The sequence below is a fragment of the Passer domesticus genome, chromosome 20, assembly GCF_036417665.1.
Source record: "Passer domesticus isolate bPasDom1 chromosome 20, bPasDom1.hap1, whole genome shotgun sequence".
In the NCBI taxonomy this organism is placed as follows: domain Eukaryota; kingdom Metazoa; phylum Chordata; class Aves; order Passeriformes; family Passeridae; genus Passer; species Passer domesticus.
In genome coordinates, this window is record NC_087493.1 from 3,784,979 (window position 1) to 3,810,970 (window position 25,992).

The 25,992-nt window shown below is 45.9% G+C and overlaps 1 protein-coding gene across 1 annotated transcript in view; it reads right to left on the reverse strand.

The window, feature by feature from the left end:
- GNA13 (G protein subunit alpha 13) overlaps positions 1–19,832 on the reverse strand; it is a 29,480-nt gene extending 9,648 nt beyond the window's left edge. Inside the window, exons 1-2 of the mRNA XM_064395311.1 lie at positions 19,472–19,832; positions 17,006–17,232 (exon numbers count right to left, since the gene is read on the reverse strand). Coding sequence (XP_064251381.1) covers positions 17,006–17,232; positions 19,472–19,754 — 510 coding nt within the window. The 5' untranslated portion in view covers positions 19,755–19,832. The remainder of the gene's footprint in view (positions 1–17,005; positions 17,233–19,471) is intronic.
- Positions 19,833–25,992: the final 6,160 nt, after the last annotated feature.

Genomic DNA, 25,992 nt, shown 5'->3' on the forward strand with positions numbered 1-25,992 from the left:
CCCGTCCTGGCAAAGGGTAACTGCAGTTTTTAATCCCTCCAGTAACGTGGAACGAAAGATTTTTTCATGGTAGACCTGAACCACAGTCAACCCTGCAGAACTCCATCAGGGGGCTGGGATTAAGGAGGAATTCTGCCATGGATACTGTTGCACCTGAGTTCACTTGCAATAGGAATGTACTCATGGAATTCACTGCAGAGGAAAGCATCTTTTTAAGGTTCTCAGCATCCTCACAGAAGCACAAATCATCTTCCTTTAGGAAACTCTTAATTACCAGCTGTAATTCATTTTACAGCAAGTGCAGAAAAGAAACCACCTGTGTTTTCACTCTGCAGGTGGAAGAGCAGGAATTCTGCCTGAGCTTTCTTGATGAGAAAATCAAACAGCATCTGAGACCGGGCTGACTACACCTAATGCAGACAAGTGAATTAGGACAGGAGCTACACCCTGATAATGACTTCCCCTCGCTCCAATCTGAACTCTGCAAGCTTATCTAGGGAGAATATAAACCTCACTATTCAACTGTGTCATCTAAGCACCTACCCTGAGCAGAGCAGGGTAAATAAAGGCCAAAAAGGGGTCTGGCAGACACATCAGCAAGGTACCTTAGCAAGTTTTCCAGGCACTAAAATAAGTTACATAATACAAGCAGATGCCACACCTTTAAGTGTGCAATTTGAACACCAACGTTTAATGAGGCAAAACTGGGGCTCTGGTTGGAACATGCCTCGTGCTCGACACACCTGCAGGGAGAGAGCCCAACACACCTCTACTGCCTTATTTTATCTCCTGTTTGCCTCAGCTGTCCTGCTTTTCTCTGGGGTGACAAACTGCAGCAGAACACCATTTCAGCAGCACACAGCAGCAACTGCTTGTAACGATAGCAGTATTGTATTTTTTCCATCATCTGTTCTAGCCTCAATCCTCTAAGGAAGGTATGCAGGGAAGAGCATTCCTATTTCAACCCTGATGCATGAATCCATCAAGCTTCCCAAGAAGGAGTAACAGGATCAGAATTCAGGCTTTCCAAGTGCTAAAGCAACTGTCTGTAGCTCAATACTAAGGCAAATTAAAATTTAAGGTCACATTTAATTTCTTTTTCAGGTGCCAACAGGAGCTGGCAACCTTCCCTTCCCCCCAGGGCTGGCTACATAGCAATCAGGCAGATTTCAGACTCAGTAAGGGCAGGTATTTACTCTGGAATACCTGGGCCTCAGAGGCTGAACTTGTGTGTGTGCATACAAACATGCATTTTAATCTTAGACAGATTTTTACATGACTTACAGCAATACCTGCTCCCTAAAGAAGCATTAACTCCACAGTTAATGCAGAAGTTACTACCTCTCCTCTAAGTCCCAGGCCTTGCAGCTACTGCAATGCACAGAGCAGCTGGAGCAGACAAGCAAACCACAGCCTGGAAAGGTCACAAAACATCCCCACAGGCAGCTTTCCAAAAGAGGGGATTTCCTGAAATCACAAATGCAAAATGCATAGGCCTGCAGTGACAGCAACACTGCACAGCCACCCATCCAGCAGCAAAGTCACTCAGGGAACACTGAGATGCCAGCTCCACTTCTGGCCTGTCACCTACCAGAGTCCATGGCACACAAACATCAAGGTGGCCATGCTGAACTGAAGAGACTGAACTATTAAATCCATCAGTTACAACACAACACAGCTCATTAAGCAGAGACATTCCAGCTTCCCTCCTCCACACCGTGGGCTCAGCTGCTTGGGTTCTCCCCTCATAAAAATCTGTTCAGACAGCAAGTGCTGCGGACATGACTCAGCTCTGTAACCAAGAACAGAAGCTGTTCATTCACTGTTTTTTACCTGCATACCAATTAAAAACCTAGAGCAGCTTCAAACTCATCATCTCTGCTCCCATCCCACCCCAGCCACCCATCCAAACCACACAGGCACAACCAGGGCCCTGACCAGTGGTAATTTTCTGTCTGCCCTGGACATGTTGCTATCAGCAGGCTGAGCTCTGCTAACTACAGACACTCTTGAACAGCAAACTACCTCACTGAACAGATCTTTATCAGAATGCACTACTGGAGAACCAGAGAGTTTTGACCCATTTAAACAAGCTTCAAAGAGGCAGCATTACAAAGGAGCCAAGCTGCAATCCCTTCCCAAAGCGTGTAGTTTTTTATTTTATCCCACAATGAACAGAAACACATTGAAAAACTCAGCACACAACAACTGAGGAAAGCCTTAATGCCACCTATTTTTAAAATCAGTTAGAAAAGGACCCCATTCACATCCCTGTACAACAGCCCCAAAACCAGCTTCTGTGTTAGGCTGCTTTTGCTTGGCAGACAGAGAACCAGATCCCACTCAGTAAATCCATGACAGTGACCATATTTAAATAGCTGTATTCAACAGCTATCACCTAAAATTTCCTTTCTGACAAACTGTAAACTCTCTGGTTTACCCAAGATGACTAGAAAAAAGAATCTGGGTTTCCCCCCTCTGTCCCACTAATGCCAGTGTGGCTCACCATGTCCAGCCCCGCCACGAGGCTGCTCAGCAATCAATCTGTGGTGTCACACCACAAAGGAGCCACACTAAGGGCAAAATCTACACAGAAATGAGAAACTGAAGGATCTGCCCCCATTAAAACCCCCACAGTTCTCCATTACACTCCTGATCTCTTCACGCCCACGTTCTGTGAGTACATAGGACGGAAATTTAAAGATTAGCTAAAAATACAGTGATGTCCCCAGGACAGGAAGGACCTTGACCTGTTGGAGGCAGTCCAGAGGAGGCCACCAAGTTGATTACAGGGATGGAGCACCTCTCCTACGAGGAAAGGCTGAGAGAATTGGGAATGTTCAGCCTGGAAAAGGAAGACTCTGGGGTCACCTGACTGTGGCCTTCAGTACCCGAAGGAAGCACACAGGAAAGGTGGAAAAACTATTTACAAGGAGTGAGAGGACAATGGGGAATGGCTTCACGCTGACAGAAAGAAGGTTTAGATTGGTTATTAGGAAGAAATTCTCTACTTTGAGGATTCTGTGGTGCTGGCACAAGTTGCCCAGAGCTGTGGATGCTGCATCCCTTGGAATGTTCAAGGCCAGGCTGGACAGGGCTTGGAGCAACCTGGGACAGTGGCAGGTGTCCCTCCACACCATTCCATGGTTCTGTGTGATCCTCTCAAACCAGTCCCAGGTGAATCTGCTTTTTCAAATGCAGATGAACCCTCTGAAGTCATTTGTACAGTTGAGCAGTTTGGAAATGCAAATCTCTGAAGGCTGCAGTGACACTGCAGGAAGCAACCCTGCCACGAGCCCAACTCATCCCCTGCCCACCTCCCTCTCCTGCCCTTCAAGTACAGCCCAAAGATGCCAACACAAGGACAAAACCCAGCACAGGCCTGGGCACACATCCCAAAGGAACAGAGGTACTGCAATAAGCAAACTTCTTGAGCACACCCCAATACAGCAGAATGAACAACCCATACATCAGCTCCAAAGACCTTCTGGAGTTACAGGAGGGTGCTCTGGCTTAAATTTAAACTTCATTAAATTCTGTCAGGGTATTGGATTCTGATTCCCTTCTGAATGCTTGAGAAAGATGCCCTTTTTTGTTCAGATGGAATATACATGTCTCAGCTGTGGCCCTTCAGCCTCCTCCTGATTCAGAAATGCATGTAAACCACAGGAAGTTGACTGTTAAGTAACTTTATTCATAACTGTCAACTATTCCATTTTCAGAAAGGTTTGAGTCAAACCAGCCTGTGTCTCCTGGAGCCCTCTGATCCTCCCTGAGAGAGCCAAGTCACACCATCATGAGTGTACAAGAACACACTGAAATCTAACTCCTATCAAGGTGACTGACACAACAGCTTCCCCTACAACTTTGCATTTAACTACTTGATAAATGAAACATCTCCAGTTCTATAATTCATTCTTTTTACTAAGACACTTCACTAATTCATTCTTTTTACAAAGCAGAGGTGGTCATTTATTTGTAAGTTAACACCTGCTGGTGTGGTCATCTGCAGTAAACCAGAGCAAGTATCTTTTCTAAGCAAAACACAGCACCAAGATCATTGTCTGGTTACTGCCTAAAGCAAAGCAACCACAAAGAGTTTTGGGGAGGGAAGAAAAAAAAAAAACCTACATGAAATACACACCACATGAACACATCTTTTAAACCCAGGAAGCACCAATTTATTTGGTTTCCATGAAAACAATGTCAGCAATCTAAATATGATTTGTTGAAACCTTAGCATAGCCAAATGGCTTTTTAGCTCTTCAAGAGGATCAGGGACACTGCATTTTTTCCACTAGCAATTGCTTAAAAAAGAAAAAAGAGATAGAGAAAAAGCATCAAATAAAGATTTAGTCATCGCAAGGTTTAAAGAAAGAAACAATTTATCAAACCATCTAGGTTTGGCTGCAAGTTCAGTGGAACATACTGAACTGACAAGGCTTATTAAGTGTCTGAAATAATAAATGTGATACTTAAAAAAAACAGGAGATATAACTTAGTAGCTCTATCTTAGAACTTTAAGAACCATGTAACATTTTCTCTTCCTGACCTTACTTGAATTTCTTGAAAAAGAGAAACAAGTATTTCCTATTTTATTTAATTAAAAACCCATAAAAACACAAGAAACAAAAACAACACCAAAAAGAAGCTTTTTTACAAGCCTAGTTTAGAATAAGAACAGGTAATTGCAGCGTTTTTAGGCTGGTGTGTACATGCCTAAATATGCAAACCAAACCATCCATAACTCTGGAGAATCAGCTTGAAGGAAGATGATGGAGACATAAACAGAGTCTGAAAATTCTGCATTTTACAGCACCCTCGTAATGCTTATAGCACACACTTCATTATTTGCAGGGTGTTATTCTGTTAGGGGCTTAATCCAAGAAAATCCATATCTGAGGGGTTTGGCAAAGGAAAGAATCTCCAGCAACCTTTTTTTCCTTGCCACCCCACCCTAAGCTGATTTAAAAGAAGACTGAGTACAAATCAATAGTGCTGCCACTGAAGCTTTAGCAGATGTCTTCTGAAATGACAGTAATAAACAGAGGGATAATGAATGGAGAAACATTTCAATCAAATCAATCAATGCAGATTCCCAGAGGAAGGGAGATTAGAGGGCAAAACCTCCTCCACCCAAACAGGGAATATCCACTGCACTGCACAAAGGAGGGAGATGATCCAGATGATACATTTATGTCATGAATGCATATCCTAATTACATTAATGAGCTCAAATCCTCAACTGTCTTGATTGTTAGAGCAGCAGGTTTAACCAAGTCTCATGTTGAGACATTCAACTGGTTTGATCTCTTTTGTCTCACACCTGGAGGTAAATGAAACAATCTTGGGCCCTTCACAGCTGTCAGGTTTCTACAATTTCTCTTTGCAGTCGCTCCTCTCAGTGCTTTTTGAAGAGGATTCCTCTTTCAAACATGCCCCAGTCAACAGACTAGGACAAAACTTCCCCACATTCATACCTATAACCTGTTTACTCAAGGAACTAAACTTAAAAAATATACTTTCCCTGTTTTACAGCAGCAATCCAGCAACCTGATTGGTCTCTCCTACAGTGAAGGGAAACAATGTATTTCTGAATTGCCACTCCATACTCCAACACTTGATTTAACACTCACTCTTCAAGCAGTATTAGCAGCATTCTGGAAGTTTACAAGAAGCATACACAAGAACTAATTCCTGTGCTGAAGGTATTTGGGAAAAAAAGTCCAGGTAAGCAGTAGTATATTTACTTACCAAACTGCAAATTTGGGTCAAAATATTTGAGCGTGTACTAACACAAAACACATTTCCCTGTGAGAGTTTCCTTTCTCTGTGTTAATCGTGGCCAAAGCACAGCAGTCCCCAGTTATGCCCACATGAGCATTACTGTGGCCATGTGCAGAGCAGCCAAGTGTTCCATGAGAAACTAATCCCAAACTGTCCAAAAGCACAGGGCAAATGCTGGAAAATGGCACTGCTGCCTGTGGAAGCATGAATGGAGCAGCCTGACAAGGCTGTGTCACGATCTGCTGGTACAAGCAGGGTCATGATGGTTTCTAAACTGATCTCAGAGTGCAAAAGGGGAAACTGCTTTTGGTGTATGTGTGAATTTGGACTGTCTGGGAAGGAAGGGACAACTTGAAGTAACTAAGCAGAACCTCCCAGGGAAGTGAAGAATACACAGCAGCAGACAGTCTCTGACAGGCTGAAGCACAGACAGTGTGTGTCAAGACCAGCCATCTCCCATCTCCTTTCTCTCCAGCTCAACCATTTGAATAGCCATTTAAACCTGATCTGCCCACTTCCAGAGATAACATTCAGCACACTGGGATTAATTCCTGTTTCTCTGCAAGAACGGCGAGTTCAGACACAGCTGCTGATACAGAGTACAAAATAATGCTGCTCCTCATCAATACCCATCACAAGTGCGTCACAGCTCAGGCCAGCTCTCAGAGCTCACACCCATTTCCCCCCTCCAGCGCTCGCTGCGTGCAGCTCGAGCTGCCTTTGCCTTTTTTCAGAGCCATCAGAACTGCGTCACGCAGGCAGAAGTGAAACCTGCCTCGTGTTTGGTCCCACACACTGAGTAGCTGTCCTAAAAAAAGGAAAGGTTCAAGTCCTGACTCACAGAAGCCATCTTTTGTAAAACCTTTTGGTGGCAGAGCAGGATTTGTGTTTGCAACAGGTGGATCACTTTGGCTGGAGGGTGCTCAACTCCAAAGGCACCAAAAGAGGAGTCACCCCAAGTTTATTTCATGAGTGACATTTTTGTCTTGCATAACGGTATTAACAAAGAAAGGTGAAGGGGTTTAAGAAGGGGTTTAACCCAATAATATCCCCTTAATCTATTATCCCCTATTTACCGTGTAATCCAATTAATCCATAATTCTCAAAATGTGGAAAACAAATGGAGGGAGACAGAGCACGCCAACCTGAGGGCCTGCACTGTGACACCCTGGCAGCACCTGCAAGCTGGGGACATCTGCCATACCCTGAGAGTGACAGAAGGATGTCACCAAGCCAGCCTGGAATTAAATACTCCAAACAAGGCTCCAGCATCAGCTGCTGCTCCTTCCTGCACCCAGTACAGCAGTGCTCTCCCTTCAGAGTGCCAGACTCACACAACTCACACTCACATTGTCTCCAGAGCATTTACAGTTTCATATATATCATGCCAGTCCAATTAAATTAATTAAAACACGATTGAACCCTAAAAAGCAGTTAATCTGCATACCAGTATACCACAGAGCAAACTGTTCCAGTTTTCAATTACTTTCCTAAGAGGGAACAAATCTATTTCAGTTTTCTCAGTTAGGTATCCCTCCCCTCTGCTGGTGGAATTTAATTGCTGAATTCTTAATTGCTGAAAAATATGCAAAGTCACTATAGCTTTTAGTAGGAAGCAACATTGCACTAAAGCCTACAAAACGACAACTTCTCCACACCAGGCATTCTGCTATTATATTTCTAATTCTGAAAGACTGCTTGGAAACCAGGATGTGACATATTCTTGAGACAGCTGAGACTCCTTCCAACAATTAAAAACCCTCAGAGTCCACAGCATTAATCCTGGAGTGAAGAAATTCTTCCCTGTGAGGTCCTGGCACAGGCTGTCCAGAGAAGCTGTGGCTGGCCCACCCCTGGAATGTCCAAGGCCAGGTTGGACAGAGCTTGGAGCACGCTGGGATAGTGGAAGGTTGGGGGAGATGAGCTTTAAGCCTCCTCCATCCCAAAGCATTTTGTGATTCCACGATTTTCCTTAGGATCACCATGCCTTCAAACAGGAGGCAAACTCAAGTTTGCTGCAGCCCCTTCTGGAGATCAGAGCCAGGTTGAGGAACACATGAACTGGCACAGGGGACAACCACAGACCCAGGCATCCAACCAAAAGGCTGCTGCTTGCCAGAACCTGAACAGAAATGAATCCATGAAAGCAAAGATCAGGTGTGCTTTGTTTCTTCACAGGTCTTTTTACTCCCTCCTTAAGTATTTACAATCCAAACTCTTCTTCCACAAAGTTTACTTTAGGAAAGGCACCACTACCTTGCAGAAGATTTTCGAATTTCATTGATGAAACCAATCCTCCAAGCCCCAGGACAGAGAGACCCAGAAACCCCATGAAAACATGCACTGCCCACGGAGAAACTGCCACCTCCCAGTTACTATTTACACTCTGGGCAGCATCTCTATAAACCTCAGATGTTTTGCACACAAAACAGACTGGAACCAGACTGTAAACATTTGCTCTTCTTTCAGAGCACTGACCCACTGGCTCCATGACTTCATGTGTTTGCAACTCCAACTGCATTTAATCTAATGCTGGAGCAGTGGTGAGTCTGCAAATCTGCCATCCATCATTTAGAGCTTGACTTGCTTCCAAGTTGTACGAGACCAGCAAAGGCTCCCAAAAACACGACAAATATTTGGCATGTGGAAATGCATCAGCACTAAAACTGGCCATACTGAACTCGAAGATGCTTAAAAAGTCCATTATTGCATAAACTCTGCACTAAATCACAACATTTCAAAACCAGAGCCCTGACCTGGATCCCAATGCATTTCTCTAGGATTCAGTTTTAAAGTACATTTGGTTCCTATTTCAGCCTCATGAGAAATCCAGATGACCAAATGCTTTTTAGTTCCTTCCTCTGTCTCAATTAGAAGAATCCATTTCAATTAAGCTCTGATATTGCTGTTTGCAGCCAGCGATGCACTCATAAACCAGCTCTTGTTCCAAGCTGACAAGATCCTGTGATAATTTATTGGGCCTACTGAAAGATCTACCATATCATTAGCTGAATATTGGTGTTTTAAAAAACTACTGAAAGTTGTGTCTAAAAGAGCTCAAAGTAACAGCAGCAAGAGGCTGAAAACATTTCATGTCACCTGTAGAATTTCATACTATGAATTAACTAAAAGTAGAAAGAAATATCAATCAATTACTAGAGCAACTATATAACTTTGCTACTGATGCCAATTAAGGGTCCCAATACCACCCACTTGTAAAATTTTAGTAATCACCCTGCATTACTTTTTTCTCCCAAAATTTTGTGTAGATATTTTGAAATACAGATGGTACCAGTGCACTATTTCCACCTCTGGAAATTCTGCATCCTTTTGATTTGGTCACCAGTGGGTGATAAAATATCATCATGTGCCTAAAGAGAGAAGTGCTCCCAGGCTGGCTGCAGAGATCCCAGCATTTTGTTTAAAATGATTTCCCCAGCATCTTTAAACAAAGAAAAAAGAAACAGAAACTTATGTGGTACTACACATTCCTGTACCCTCGAGCCATAAAAAGAATTTGGGGTCTTTTCAGTTCCTTGGTTAAGTTTCTGAAGAAGAGCATGATATTTCACTTATTAACTGAGGAGACTGAAGGAAAAGAAATTTAAGGCAGGAATGACTATGATGGAGAGGTGTGCAACATGGTACAGTGACTCGAGAGCTGTAAAAGGCAGCTCACCCCTCTTACTGGTCAGAAATTTTCTTTTCTGAAGTAGTTGTTGTCAGTTACTGTGATGACAATTCAGGATGTTTTCTGTATTTAAATTCCTCAACTTTTCCAGCTCTATTACCTGATGTTTCTCAATGCAAACATGCAAGTTAAGAAGATACAGGAAGTAATTTAGGACTTTTTTAGCTGCTGATGTATTCTTAAATCTTTTTTTATCACTATTTAAATTCAACTCATCGGCAACTCTGGAATAAAATGTGTTAGTCTCCGGGATTATTCAGATTTTTATTTGAATTAAACACATTTTATTTACAGTTTGAGGCTGCTAAGTTAACTAATATCATGTTCTATGACTCATTTATTCACCTTTAAGATATAAATAAAGGCTTCATATTTCAGAGTAATACAAGATACCACTTGGTACCAGGCAGGATCCCTCAGCACTCTGAGTATACAGCTTGTTATTTTGTAAAAGGGCAGGTTCTGCACCCTCTAAACTTCTCAACTGAATTTGAGAATTCAGATCCTTAGCAAAGGAAAGTGCCAGCAGACACAATGCTGGCACAGAGATTATCTTGCTTTCCCACAACTACAGTTATTCTGTTGCTGTTCTTACGTAGTGAGTGAGGTCAGCTGCACTTGGGTTTTCTCACATTTTCTTAAGCAACTTCCTCAGCTACCACAAGCTGCAGTTCCCTACCCCTTTGCTAGTGCTGTGTAAGAGCTGCAGCCTGAACCCAGAAGATATCAAAGCATTCACCATGAACTGAAGTCTGGGACAACAAAGAGCCAAAACAGTCACCCAGTACAACCTGGGTGTAATATGTGCTTGGTGAGAGCAGACCTCACCAGCCTCTAAGGCTGAAGCCTTGTTACAGCAAACTCAAATTAGGGAGCAGCAGCACAAACCAACAGTGCCTCTGGCATGGCAGCTCGGTCCTGAAGGATCCCATATTTACACATGAAAAGATCCCTCTGCTCCTTGCCTCAGGTGCAGAACACAGGCATGGAAGATGACAGTGCATTTATCCCACCCCAGATTTGCTGACAGCCACGAGCCTGGGACTGTGCAGGGTTTGTGTTCAGGAAGTCATTTCTAAATGGACCCAGCACGGGTGCAGCACTGCTGTTTAAATTCCAAAGGTTGCAAGGAGACAGCTCTGCAGGTACCAACATGCAACACCTTGCAGGTGAGCAGAGCACGGAAATGAGCTTGCAATGAATGTCTGTACCGAGGGCTCAATTTACACTGCACAGCAGAAGCAGCAAAAGTTCCTCTAACACATTTGCAGAGATTTAAAACAACCTGCTGAGAAGAGGTTCACACGCTCAAGATGTGAATATTCATATTCAGAAGGGCACTTGCATTTTATATTTATTTAACCACGGCTTGGTTACAGAATTCCCTTTTTCTGCAAGAAGTAGGTCACCTTCTAGTCTTCTACAACAAAATGTTTAGGAAACTCAGGCATGTGACTATCAACACAACACAGCTTGTTGGAGATGGCATATGTGTAAGAACACATCCCTCTGCTCCCACACTGCATTGTACAAGTCTGCATTCTAAAAGCAGTGGTTCCCCATAAACAGATCACAGAACCCCAGAATGGTTTGGGTTGGAAGGGACCTTAAAGATCCCCTTGTCCCACCCTGCTGCCATGGGCAGGGACCCCTTCCACTGGAGCAGGTTACTCAATATCTGCATTGAGTTTGAATGAAGAATTCCATCCTGAGAGATTGCACTGAAACCATGCAGAAAATACAGGCTTGCACAAGCCAAGGGTAGCACACAGGACTCCAAAGGCATTCCTGCTTGGAAGACAACTCATCCTGCTTCAGTCTGGCACAACATGTCTACATAAGACAGCTCCTACTGAAAGACCTCTCTTTCACAGTCCAGAACCACATTTGTGCTTAACAGCAACAAAAAATAAAAATATAAAAAAAGAAATATAGCAACCTTCTGAAAGAAATACAGTAAAGAGGTTCTCCATTAAAACCAGACCAGCACCAGCTGGAAAAAAGACCAGTCCACTCCCAAACACTTCAATAATTAGCTGCTAACAAGAAAAGTTACCAGGCAGAAAAGGAAAAGTGGTGGAAAGGGAAGAAGGCAGTCCCAGAAACAGCATTTCAGCTCTCAGAGGCTGAAACAGAAATCCTAATCCCAATTTGGAAAAGGATAAAAAATGGCATTTCGTGTTAAGTTAGTATAATTCAGCTGAAGATCACTCAGCTTGACTGAAATATTGCAGTCAATCCCCACTACCAAAGCACTGGCACACACTGAAGGGTTTTTGGCCACAAACCTGGAGTGAGGACACTCAACTGCTGGACTCTAGAGTTAATCCCCATAGAGTCTTGTTAATACCAATTCAAAACCAGCATTATCTTGGCATTGGGGCTGGAGAAACAGCAAATCTTCAAAAATCCTGGTCTCTTTTGAGGATTTGAATGGCTCATTTAAAAGTGTAAATTTTAAAGTATTTTTCTTTCCATAGTTATAGTGACAATCTTTGATAAATCCTTTTCACCTTAACACCATGAGATGGCAAGGAGCCTTTTCCAAGGGCTTTAAGGAGTCATGCTCACTGTACACAGGCCATCCTCAAGTCTGATGTTTGGCAGAGTACTGATTAGAGAAAGGGAAAAAAAACTGTTCATACTTCAACATATATACATAAAGCAACAGCTTTTTGGGTTTCCACACAGAAATTTAAGCAATACTCAGTGTAATTGCAACACCACATTTCAATAAACTCTGAATTATGTGATTAAATGCCCAAATATTCAATGTTTAGAGAAATGCTGGGTGACTGGATCTCATGTCTGTAATGAAGATTCTCCTGTCAGTCTCAGAAATCTCCTCCCAACAGGTTATGCACTCACGTCCCAACAGAAGTAACTCTGTTGGGAGTTCAAGCAGAGGGGGAGCACTGAACACCCCATCCCAGGTCCAAGAGATCTGAGGGGAAAGCCATGCCTCCTTCCCAAAGCAGGGGCATGGGGAGGTTAAAGAGATGAACACTGGGAGGAAAACACTGCAGAAGCTGCTGAAAGGCTTCTGAAAGCCACTGGCACAAACACAGTGTGGACACTTCCATGAATGACAGGACACTTTTTCCAGGCTCTACACTTGTGACTCCAGAGGGACTTTGTGCACTCACCTCACAGCTGTCCCATAAGATGGGAATCCTCCCTCCAAAAGGGAAAACCTCAACATCTGGCAACTTAGCCTGGCTGCACACACAACTGACCTCTGCAGGATCAGGCTCTATAATCAGGCACATTTCAAGATGTGTTAAAAGATCAATAAACTTTCCTCATATTCTGCAGTGTCCATTTGAGGACTCATCATTTCAGCAGAGCTTCATTCATGTTCTTGTGTGTACAACAGCCCCACTAATATTCAGACAGAACCTGAAAAGCCCAAGGAGAAGAAGACAAAATGCAACACAATCTCCCAGTAAACTGACCAATACTTGCCAAAAATACTCGTCTGCAAAAGAAAAATGCTACATGGAAACTGCTGCAAAGCTATCAGTGTAACTTCAAGCAGAACACGCCTTTTCCTGTCTTCTATAATCTGATCTAGCATTTGCAGACATGTCACAGAAAAAGCTGTGATCCAGAGGTGAGTGCATATCCTATAATCCTTACTGTGTTATCTGTGCCTGCAGTTCTGTGCAAATATGGACAAAAATGAAGTGACATCTCACATGAATCTCACATCTCTGCAGCTTTCTGGCTTTAAAATACCAAACAACATTCACTTCAACTGCAAGTAGGGCAGTAAGTATCTGTCTGAAGATCAACAACTGCTGGTAGCAAAGATCAAAACCCACCCAAAAGTTACCTTCAGCAAGAACAAACCCTGAACACATTCAAAGCTTATCACACATCTGAGTAACTTGCTCTCATCACACTCTTTCATTCTCAGAGAACAATGAGACTCCTGGAGAATACTTCAAAATGCTTCTCTGTCAACAGCTCTCACAGCAAGTCCAAGAAATGGCTGACATGAGAGGGAAGCACAAGGCTACTCTTACTCAAAGGGCCCTGCTCAGTGTTCCACAGCACCAAACGCTGCTCAGCTGGCAGTGCCCCCGAGCAAAGCTCCAGGAGAGCAGCAAATCCTTGCAGCCACACACTGACCAGCTCAGCAGCACAAACAGAACAGCCAGGAAATGCCCAGGTAAGTCAGCTTGCATGCTGCAGAGTTCACAGAATAGCTGTGTTTGTCCAAGTCACTTCAGATTTTTTTTACCGGAAACCGAGCACTGACGGAAACGTGAAATGTTAATGAGGCATCAGGTGCTGGGCAGATTCAGACTAAACCTCCAACTCACCCAGGAGGCCACGGCAGAAACGAGCCTGGTGGGTGGATGGATGGATGGATGGAGGAGAGGAAGCCTGAGGATGACCAGAATCCCAGTGTAAGTTACAGAACTGCCTCAGCTCCAGAGCCAGGCCACTCTGCAGCTACCTGTGCTAGCGGAACAAGCACCTGAACGAGTCTGGTTTGTAATAAAATGTGAGGGATTAGAACATGAACCACCTGGGAAGCACTGAAGTGGCACATACTGCACTAAGCTGTAATTAGCTCTTTCCAGTTTTAAAGCACTACACAAGCATGACCTAATGAATTTTCATAAATGCTGCTGCTAGTGGCCAGAAGGCCCCTATTTTTATACCAAGGAAAATAAATCATATTGGCTATCCCATGACCACTTGAGTTAACAAAATGAGGAAGGACACTCCAGTGAACTAGACATGGAAATGCTGATTCCTAATTCCATTAAAATACAACCAAGTTCTTTTTTCTTTTTTTTTTTTTGCTGCTATAAAAAGATCACATTGTTTCCTTAAGCTCCCAACATCATCAGTAAAAGATCCTGGAGAAAAACAAAAAAAAAGCAAGAGCAGCTTAACAAGCCCTCACAAATGTACATATGTGTTGAAGTTTTAACCATATTCTTGCAGAAACCTCAATTTGAAACCCTCTTTCTCTGTACTTCCTACCTGCCCAAGCTACAAATGGCATCTACACTAAAGCTACAAATGGCTTCCACACTACACATTCTTGCTGCCTTTCCTCCAGAATTTACATGTAAATTTTGACATTTTTCACTCCTCGCCCATCACTGCTCCATTTTCCATTTGCTCACCTCTACCTCTGTCCCAAAATGCCCTATTCCCATGGCAAACACTTCCCCACTGTTTCTGCCTGTGCTCTCCTAGTATGAGCCATGTTTCTCAGTCCAGTGAAAAGTTAAACTCACTCAAGAGTCTGAAAAGAAGCTAGAGCAGACACAGCCCAATAAAGCTCCTCTACCACATCAGTCCCAGAGCTTTACACTATTTTTGTGCCACTTTTCCCTCTCTACTCCTACTCATCTAACCATTGCTGCTATCTCTCATCATATTTTTTTGCCACAAGCAGCTAAACTGGAAGCAGAACAGTATTTTCCTCTTTTTCCCCCATTCTACAGCGTAAAAAATGTTCAGTCTGGAGCCTTCACTTCAAGAGTCAGTACTTGACACGCCTGAACTGTCTGTGTCTCTCCCAACTTCCCCCTGCTCTACCTCCTGACTGGGACACGCCTGTCCCTCCCTCCTTAACCATTTGTGTCCTCTCGTGTCACAGCAGACCTGAACTCTCTGAACACTCTCCTGCAAAGCTGGAGCAGGTACAGCACGAATCCACACTGCTCCAGGAGCTTCCCTCTGTTCTGCTGCCCACATGGAGCTCTGGCAGAAGTTAAGCTGGAGTTACTGGGGTAAAACTGAGACTTCATGCTTGGCCAGCACAGATCACAGTGCCTGCACTCAACACAATGACATCATTCAGCTGCCTTTTCTTTTTTCTTTCATGTTTATAACTTGGCATAAATATGTCCAGCTGAGATTTTGAAAGGATTTAGGAAATAAAGTAATATAAGAATAAATAAAGCAGTTACCTTGCTTTCAAAAATTATTAGGACAGTACTATTAAGAGCACCTAAAAATATTCTGAGTTTTACCTAAAGCACAACATGATAAATATATATTTCTGCAGATAATTACACAGATTTAGGGATTTACAGAACAAAGCAACAGCTTTCTTTCTGTAAGGTTCAGAAGAACAAATTCTTCACTACCCTCTTCACAACCCACTCAAAGTGAAACTCTGCACATGTTTCAGTTATGGAAAGAACCCACTTCCCAGAGCCTCAAGATGACAGAACAGTAATTGCTCCCTTCCTTTTGCTACACAGCCTCAAGTCACTAAACATGTTTAATTGAAGACAAAACTGTCTTATTGAACAGATTTTAAAGCAGATCCCTCCAGCACAGCAATCACACCAGCAGAAGTCACATCTGCACCAGAATCCTGACTACAGAAGAGCAATTACTTTTATGATCACTTGAAGGTGAAACTCAAGGAGCAACAGGTCTCCTTAGGAACTTATTTACAGAGCTCAGCCCAGGGCTGGGCAGGTGATAGGCCACTGCAGCACCTGCCCACTCTGCAATCTGCAGAAGACATTCCATGATCAGGGCAATACATATTTATACAATATTTACACAACCTCTTTAAGTCAGGCTATGATTACACAACCATTCATAAGAGCTCAACAGGAGACATCATGAGCTATTGTTTGGATTCACACTAACACAAAGGTTATTTTTAAGACATAAAAACACAAAGCCACTTATGTTTGAGAGACCTACAAGAACAGATTTAATCTATTTTAAGGTTCTCAACCCCCACCTCCACAAAACCCTATGCCACTGGCATACACAAATCTAGGAACCAACAATCAAATTTAACTCAAATTTTTCATTTCCTTTTGCAGCATTTGCATGGGAATGGAGCAAAGGGAGTTCAGCTGTCACAGGCAGCTTGAGCTGCTGCTCAAGAATCAAGAGGTTTCTTTTTCCTTTTCAACCCCACTACTGAATTGTGTACTCTGCCTCTACCCCACTATAAAATTGTGTATTCCATCTTTAGCTGAGAACTTTAATGTAACAAAAGTCTCATTACATGAGTATTAACACAGACATTCAAAATTAAACAGGAAGTATACAGAGGGAATGTTTGCTAGATTGCTCAAACTGGAATAGAGAAGGGAGTGGTTTTTAAATTCTTCTCATTAACCCATGCATATCTTTTCTTTAAAAAATCACATTACTATTAAGCCTGTTTTCTTGACAAACCATTTTTTTTTGCTTGGCTTGGTTTTTTATGTTGATGCACCAGTTAATAAAAGGCTGGTAATAATCATATGGTAAAAACACTGCAGGTACCAGCTTTGTTACAAACTTAAAAGCCCTCAATACCTCAGCTTTCCCACATATGAAATGAGGACGACTACGTCAGAATCTTTTATTATTATTAAAAAAAGAGGGGGGGAAGTAGCTAAATGCAGCTGTGTGTAACACCACAGAGTAAGAGCCAACCACTCAGAAACGCGCACGGAAGCGGCTGGGTCGGCGTTTCACAGAGAAGCCGGGCAGGAACAAAATCACAGGCGGGCAGTTACAGCCACTGAAGGGCAAATCTTACCAGCTGGAACTCCCTGCGCCTGTCGTAGGCGTGCTGGATGCCACTGTCTGCCCACAGGGCTCGGATGGCTGGCAGGTAGTCCAAAAAAACCCCCGTCTCCACCATGCCCTGCGCCACGGTGACGGCGCGGGTGTCGAACGCCATCACCTTGTCGCCATTGCTCTGGTTGGCAGGGTCCCCCCACGGGATATGGAGCTTCTCCCTGGCGTCCACGAGGACTCGCACACCTGCAGTGACAAGGAAGGGCACTGTGAGCTGAGTTTCTCAGCATCTCCTGTTTCACCAGATCTGCACAGAGGGACAATGCACCTACTCTGCACAAAGCTCAATAGGAACATCCACCCGCAGGGAATCGGGAAGAGTCCAAAAAACTGACCCAAACCACTACATATACAGGTAATATCAAACCCCAGAACATCAATACCATCAACAGGATTATCCCCACACTGCAAACTCAAGTCCTGAAAAAGTGTTATTTTTAATTACTAACTTTATCCAACCTGTGCTACCAAATTCTTTCACTTGGCTTGAGTAAAAAGTACACTTAAAAGTTTAATTCAAAATACATTAAACCACCTCATTTCCTTCTTTAAGGCTCTCTAGGTTTTGTGTTCTTATCAACTTGGTATTCAGTTATACCAAATTATACAAAGAATCTCTATCACTGACAGTATTTCTATCATTGCCTTTAATATTTTCAGAGAGACTAAGACATGTACTAAAACCATTGCACTTTCTAAAAGTATGTTTCTATAGCTTAAGTGCAGCGGAACTGTATCACCTAAAGGCTTTCCTGAACTTCTGTATCACCTAAAGGCTTTCCTGAACTTCTGTATCACCTAAAGGCTTTCCTGAACTTCTGTATCACCTAAAGGCTTTCCTGAACTTCTGTGGCTGTTTTGATAAATAGTCTCTAGAAAAAAAAAAGAGTATTTTATACTTCTTTTTAAAGTCCTTCTGAAAGATGTAAACCCACTGCGCTTGTATTGATAAGGTACATGCAGGGAAATGGTTTCTAGTACTAAATTTACTGATGAAAAAATAAAAAGAAAATTCCAGAAAGAATAAGCAAGTGTAAAGGCATGGGAAGAGATATAAGGAAATATGGCAACAAATGACTGTACAGTAACAGACTCATTCAGTGCTAAGGTGTTTTGTCAAGGTTCACTCCCTTTCCATGTTTTTCCTCTCTGTCAAAGGCAGGTATCTGTCAAATCTATCTCTGACTGCAGGAAAACAGCCTCCCAGACAGATGTGCAGTTCCTTTAGAGCACCAAGGAGCTTTAACAATAAACTTTAACCTGGTTGAGATACATGCGTGTGATTTCTCCTGCCTTCTACTGCTATCAATAGTTTTTCCAGGCTTGATTCATCAGCAGATTTGTGAAACAACTCTCTTTGAGAACTGCTGGATTTTCAGAGGCTGAGCCTGGCAACACTTTGCTGTTTTGAGAAACCTCATTAAGATTTTGTCCAACTATTACACAGTCCAAACTGAAAATCCAAGGAGCAATTTAGATAAGAGAGAAAATGACTGAGGATGACCAATGAAGTCAGGATGACAGCAGTGAAATCAAGCGTCCACTACTCCCCTAAACCATGTGTGGAGGTTTTGGCAAAGCATCTATGAGAGAGGCTCTGCCTGCGGGCTGCAGTTAATTGATGTGTCAGCCGAGTTTCCAACACAACGGCAGCGATTCTTCCACTGCAGCGAAATGCTGAAAGCACAGGGCTGGGCTCCTCCTCACGCACTTCCAGGTGCATCTCCCCCCCATCCATTACCGCTCATTACTGCACTCTCATTACCAGGAAATCACAGAATCACGGCATCAATTAGATTGGAAAAGACCTCTGAGATCATTCAGTCCAACCTATGACCGAACATCGCCTTGTCAACCAGACTTGCCAGTAAGTGCCACGTCCAGTCTTAAACCCCTCCAGCGACAGTGACCCCACCACCTCCCTGGGCAGCCCATGCCCGTGTCTGAAGTGAAGAAATTCTTCCTAAAGTCCAGCACAAAGCTTCTCTGGTGCAGCTTAACACTGTCCCCTCATCCTATCTCTGGTTCCCTGGGAGCAGGGCCCGACCCCCACCTGGCTACCACGTCCTTTCAGCGTTTGTAGAGAGCGATAAGATCACCCCTGAGCGTCCTGTTCCTCAGGCTGAGCCCCCGTCAGCCGCCCCCTGTGCTCCAGCCCCTTCCCCAGCCCTGCCGTCCTTCCCTGGCCTCGCTCCAGCGCAGCACCAAAAGGCAGAGCCCGGCACCTCCCGGGCTCAAACCGCTGCTCCCGGGGCCGGGCGGCGCGGTGACAACCCCGCGGCCCCGGGGCAGCGCGGAGGCGCCGGGACAGCGCGGGAGAGACGGCGGCGCGGCTCCCCCGGCCCGCGGGACCCGCCCGAGCCTCTCCCCGCCCCGGCCCGGCCGGGCCCGGCGCTGGCGGGGCGGCCCCGCCGCCCTCACCCACCCTTGATCACGTTGCTGTAGATGGTGGCGCGGAACTCCTCGCGGGCCGCGCGGTCCCAGTCCTGCCCGTGGATGATCCGCATCTGCTTGAGGAAGGTGGACTTGCCGCTCTCGCCCGCGCCCAGCAGCAGGATCTTGACGAGGCGCTTCACGTAGGTCTTCTCGCGGTTGAGGCACTTGTCGATCTCCTTGGACTTGCGCTGCTGCTCGGCCTCGCCGCTGGTGAGGAGGCAGCCGGGGAAGCAGCCGGACAGCGCGGAGCGGGACGGCAGGAAATCCGCCATCTTAGCGAGCGCTGCCAGCGAGGGGAGCGCCCGCCCGCCGCCCGCGCCGCGCGCGCCCCGCACCGCGCCTGCGCGCCCCGCCACGCCCGGCGCGTGACGGGCGCGGACCCCGCCCACAGCGCCGGCTCCGCCCCCGCCCCGGCCCCTCACAGGAAATGGCGGGAGCGGGGAGCGGAGAGCCGCTGAGGGCGAGCCCGGAGCCGCCAGCCCCAGCCCGGCCCTGCACGGCACAACCCTGCACAGCACAGCCCGCCCCTGCACGGCACAACCCTGCCCTGTACGGCACAACCCTGCCCGGCACGGCACAGCCCGGCCCGGCCCGGCACGGGAGAGCCCGGCCCGGCACGGCACGGCACAGCCCGGCCCGGCCCGGCACAACCCTGCACGGCACTACCGTGCCCTGCACGGCACAACCCGGCCCTGCACAGCGCACCCCGGCCGTCCCGCCCGGTGCCTCACAGCCCTGTCCGAGCGCTCCTTGAGCTCTGGCAGCCACAGCGCTTTTTAACCAGACTGACAATTTGCTTGTAGTACTCTGCCTTTTCCTCGAGAAATCCCCCGAGTCGCTTTGAGCTTGAGCTTGAAATTGCGATTTTTCAGCACCGTTCCTGGAGGAGATCCAGGCTGTAGCTCCTGGCAGGTGCCGGCTGCTCACCAGGAAACAGTGAAAGAACGTTCAGGCACAGGGTGCTGCTGTGTAATGGAGTTAAAGGTTTATAGATGCACATGATTATAATTTTAACGTGCTTTGTAATGGAAAATAAAATTAAGGTGGTGAGTGACTTCATGGAGTCGTAAAGGTTTGGAAGAGACCTTTAAGACCAAGTCCAACCTTCCACCCAGCTCCAGGTCCGGATGTTTCTCAAACACCTTCAGGGATGGTGACTCCACCACCTTCCTGGGCAGCCCCTTCCAATGCCAGACCACCCTAACAGTAATTTTATTTTTTGTTTCCTAATCTAATCTGAATCCCCCATGTCTCATCTTGAGGCCATCTCCACTGGTCCTCCCCTTTAGGCAGGCAGAAGAAACTAAATCATAGAAACGTGGAATCAGTTAGGTTGAAAAAGATCTCTGAGATCATCCAGCCCAATCTGTGACTAATCACCTTTGTCAACTGCACCAATTGCCATATCCAGTCTTTCCTTAAGTACTTCCAGGGTGTCTCCGCCACATCTCTGGGCAGTCCATTCCAATGTCTAATTGCCCTTTCTATGAAGAAATTTTCCATAATATCCAACCCCAACCTCCCCTGGAGCAGCTTGAGGTTGTTTCCTCTTGTCCTGTCCCCTGTTCCCTGGAGCAGAGCCTGACTCCTACCTGGCTGCACCCTCCTGTCAGGAGTTACAGAGTGAGAATGTCCCCCCTGAACCTCCTTTTCTCCAGCCTGAGCCTCCAGAGTTCCTTCAGCAGCTCCTGGTGCTCCAGCTCCATTCCCTTCTCCTGACATGCTCCAGCCCTTCAATCTTCTTTGTGAACTGCAGGGCCCAGAACTGGACACAGGAATTGACACAGCCACTCCTGTTCCTGTCCCTGTCCTTGGCTTGCCATGGGTATGTTTAGGAGAGAAGACTGAGAGGAGATCTCATTAATGCATATAAATATCTCCAGTATCTCCAATGCCAAGAGGGTGGTCCCAGACCCTTCAGTGGTACCCGGTGACAGGATGAGGAGCAATGGCCGTAAACTAAAGCTCAAGAAGTTCCACCTCAGCATGAGGAAGAACTTTCCCTGGAGGGGGCAGAGCCTTGGAACAGCTGCCCAGGGAGATTGTGGAGTTTTCCTCTCTGGAGACATCCCAAACACACCTGGGCGTGTTCCTGGATGACCCTGCCGAGGCAGGGGGTCGGACTGGATGATTTTGGGAGGTCCCACTCTAACCAGTCTGGGTTCCATGGAAAGGAGCCCCAGGCTCAGCCGACCCCTGGCTGCGGGGAAGCTGCCGGGCAGGCGGCCCGGGGAGGTCAGCCCTCGCTCGGGGGGCAGGATGGTGCTTGCCAGCTAAGCAGGTTTTGTTCTCGCTGCAGAAAGAGAGTCGTTTTGTTAAAACACTTGGAAAAATCGGCACGTCCTTCCTCTCTGCCCGGCTGAGGAGAGCTTCCCGCTACTGCAGGGCTGCAGCACGGAGCTCAGCAAACACCTGGGTCCCACCTCCCCCGGGGCACAACGGGCAAAAGAGAGCGGGACTCTTTATCTGATACTCAGTTAAAAGGAGCAAAGGCTTTTTTAAATAGTAAACCTTCATGTGAGGGGTAGAAAAACTCTTAGACTGAGGGATCTGCAAGGACTGAAAATCCCAAGTAGTGAAAATCCCACACTTTATTCAACCCAGCCCTAAGCACAGCTGTTCTTTTAGTCATTTGTTTAATAAATTAACTACCATCAGTTACACCATCATAGTGCAAAGATTGCATTAAACATTTGTCTCTCCTTACATCTCCTAGTCTTTGATATCTAGTGAGTTTTCCTCTCAGTTTTTTTCTTTTTGTTGCTTTTCCCCCCAACATTAATCATGACTTAGAAAAAGGAAGAGATAAATGTGAAAACTGTGACGTGAGTTTAGAACAAGGAAATGTCACTTGGCCCCAACTGGAAGGACCTTCAAAATCTGAAATGGGCATCAGTGTTCTCACCTTTGGTTGGTCCCACACAGAGATAAACTGCATGGGGATTATTTTGGAGATAAACTGCATGGGAATTATTTCACAGGACCTTACCAGAAAGAAAAAAAAAAAAAAAAGCTTTTCTCATAGGAGAACAGGATGTGGTACAAAATTATTGAAAGGAGCACATCCTGGTGCTCTTGGTACAGATGTGGAAGCCAGTCATTCCAGAGCTCTGGTGTCAGTTTTAAAATGAAGTTTTAAGATATGTGACTCAACTCTCATCTCACCTCGCTAGCTGCAGAGGACTCCTGAGTTTCCACAATCAGATCTGTTAGGTGCTGGGGAGTCCTTGACCTCCCCGTTGCTCTCCCGTTCCCTCGGAGCTCTCCCAAGCTCCGTGCCCAGCAGCCTGGCCGTGCTGCCCTGCGGAGGGGCTGTTCCTGCCCTGCAGAGCACCAGCACCATCCACCCGGCCAGCTGCATCCTCCCACCCCGGCAGCCAGGCTGCATCTCTGAGGCAGGGTGCAGAAGGTCCTTCTCTGCTTGGCTTTTTTCCTTCCTCTTTGCCACTGCTTTCCTTAGCTTTCCTGGAAAGCCCAGGAATGACGGGAAACAAACGCTGCCCGTTTGCTCTTCCCATGAGGCTGCTAAGGAAATTTCTCATTTTCGGTGCTTGTGCCCCACCAGGCAGGACAATGGACTCTGGAGATATTCCTTTAACCACTGCCTTGCTGGCAGAGCTGAGCTTAGGTCACGCCTCTCTCTATGCCACAGTTCACACAATTTATTTTCTTTTTTGGGCAAAGTGCTTTGAAATCTTCCTGGAAGGAACTGCGTGCTAAAACCGAGCCCCCACTTGCCACCTGCTTCACTTACGTTCCCCCTTCCTTCCCCTCAGGGCGTCCCCAGCTTCCTTACATAGAAAGGTAGCTTACTCACCGCATGCCTTTTGTGTTGGATGATTCAACTTTCTGATGTGTGAAGAAGGGGCAACCACGTAGGAAATGTGACCTTTTAAAGACAAGGGGGATTCCCTTGGCAGTGCTTTTCACAGGAGAAACTCTGGAGAATTGAGAGCGGGTTTGTTGAGAGCAATCACAGCTTGTGGGGCTGCAAAGGAGACCAGAGTGATCAAATCCAGCTTTCAGCAGACCTTTCCCCAGCCTGGACACACAGTGTGAGAGGCTGGCAGGGATCTGTGGGCTCTGCAGAGCCCTTGGACACCCAGCATTGCCCTGCGATGGGATGATGGGATGTGATCAGTGTATTTCCACTACAGCATCATTCACCCTCTGCGTGGGGTAGAACACCCATGGAAACTTGCAGCTACATAAATACCGCTGCATTCACCCCACAAAACAGGAGGTTAAGGAGACTCCCCAGTTGAGAGAATGTCTTTCTGCATTATCTGGGGGGCAGAAAGGCCAGGGTGAGCGCGGGGAGTCAGAAATCTGGAGGGAGCCTGCGTGGCTGCTGCTGGTGCTCTCCACCACTCTTCCTGCTGTTCAAGTCCCTTGTTTTCTTGACCAACAAATTCTCACATCAGCCAGCCAGGCTGTGTCAAGGACTGGAGAATTCTTTGCTTTCCACAAGTGTGGGTTTCGTGATTAGAGGCCCAGGAGTGTCTGCCCTAGACAAGCCTCTATAATCTGCTTTAAATGCCTCGTGCTTCATGTGGCAGGTCTGCCAAGAGCATTAACTGCTGGGGTGTTCACCTGGGCACAGGTGAAATCTCAGCTCGTCTCTGACCGTGTGTTCGGTGCTGTGGGTCACTCACAGATGTTAATGAAGCTGAATTTACCTTGGACATCTTGTGGAACTTACGCTAAGTAGCTTTTTAACAGAGGAATATCCACAAGCTTCATCATAGCTTGTCAGAGAAGACTAGAAATAGAAAAAATCCACACCTGACCTGTGAGGGGGTGTTTGGGGGATCGGAAGGATTTAAAATTATCGGAATCTTTGGAGCTCAGTGAGGCTGAAGAGCTCACACCTCAGTGTGAGCTTCTCAGAGCTATTTTTCCTGGATCTCCTGCAAGACCATTTTATTTTTGAACTCACTTGAAGACCCAGATTTCAAATGTTTCTCGTGAATAAGACACTTATATTCCTCAGTGGAACTGTTAAAGTCAGCATTTTGGGATGAAATGACCATTTTTATTCCTTTAAGTATGTGGGACATGGGAATTTGTTGGTAGTTGATCATTTACTTAGGCCAGTGGTAGCACCACACCTGGAGTATTTCTGAGTTCTTTTAAGTTGCAAATGGTTCAGAGGAATCATTGTAGACTGTAACAAGTTTTCCTATTTTGCCTATCAAACCAAGAAAATGAGCTACATCTTTTTATGTGCTCCTTACTCTGATATTGTCTCCCAAAGAATTCCTTGCATGTACTCCTGCCAGTATGTGTCTCTCTAAGAGATGGAAGCACTCTGGTTCACTAGCATCATCAAAATGCCTGCTTGCCTTTGCTATCCTTTCTCTTGCCTCCTAACTCCCCTCTGAACTCCCTTTTGCCTGCAGGACCCTCTGTGCCACTGAGTTTGTCACCCTTGGCCATTCAGAGGGACACCAGGATCTGAGCTGGTTTGGCAGAACAAAACAGCACTTCAGACCCTGAATTATGAGACACTGCAAACATGAGGAGCTCCCTCCTGCTCCTTTTGGCCATCAGCTGATGCCTTGAAGCATGAGGTAGGACAATGTGGGTACAGTGTGGAATGACAGAGGTTGTTCATCATCTGCATGGAGCAGAGTGTCTGATCAGCTGCTGTGACTTACAGGGGAATTCCACATGGGAAGGGCTAAGCAGGCACGGGAAAGGCCTTCCAAAGCACTGGCTTGTCTGGGTGCTGTGAAAGAGCAGAGCTAAAGATAAAACATTTCCACAGGGCAGCAAAGCAATTGGGAAAGCAGCCTGTGCCTTCAGGGCATTACTGTTCATGGAAAAAGCTCTGCTCAGAGCTCAGAGCCAGCCTGCTCCCCTCAAGCGTGAGAACCACAGATCCTAAATCCAGAGCAGCCACAAACACCGTGGTGGGGAAGGCACTGCCCTGAGAAACAGCTGCACTCCTGTGGGGAGTGTGAGTGCTCCCCGTGTGACATGGCAACATGGATGTGAAGTGTGTGAGGCACACATGCTGGGGGTACAAATGTGCCTGTACAATCTGTACATACACACATGCTGGGGTACAAACGTGCCTGTACAATCTGTACCTGTACATACACACATGGCTGTACACACAATCTGTCACACATGCTGGGGTACAAACGTGCCTGTACAATCTGTGCATACACACATGCTGGGGGTACAAACGTGCCTGTACAATCTGGACATACACACATGCTGGGGGTACAAACGTGCCTGTGCAATCTGTACATACACACATGCTGGGGGTACAAACGTGCCTGTGCAGTCTGTACCTGTGCATACACACATGGCTGTACACACAATCTGTCACACATGCTGGGGTACAAACGTGCCTGTACAATCTGTGCATACACACATGCTGGGGGTACAAACGTGCCTGTACAATCTGGACATACACACATGCTGGGGGTACAAACGTGCCTGTGCAATCTGTACATACACACATGCTGGGGGTACAAACGTGCCTGTGCAGTCTGTACC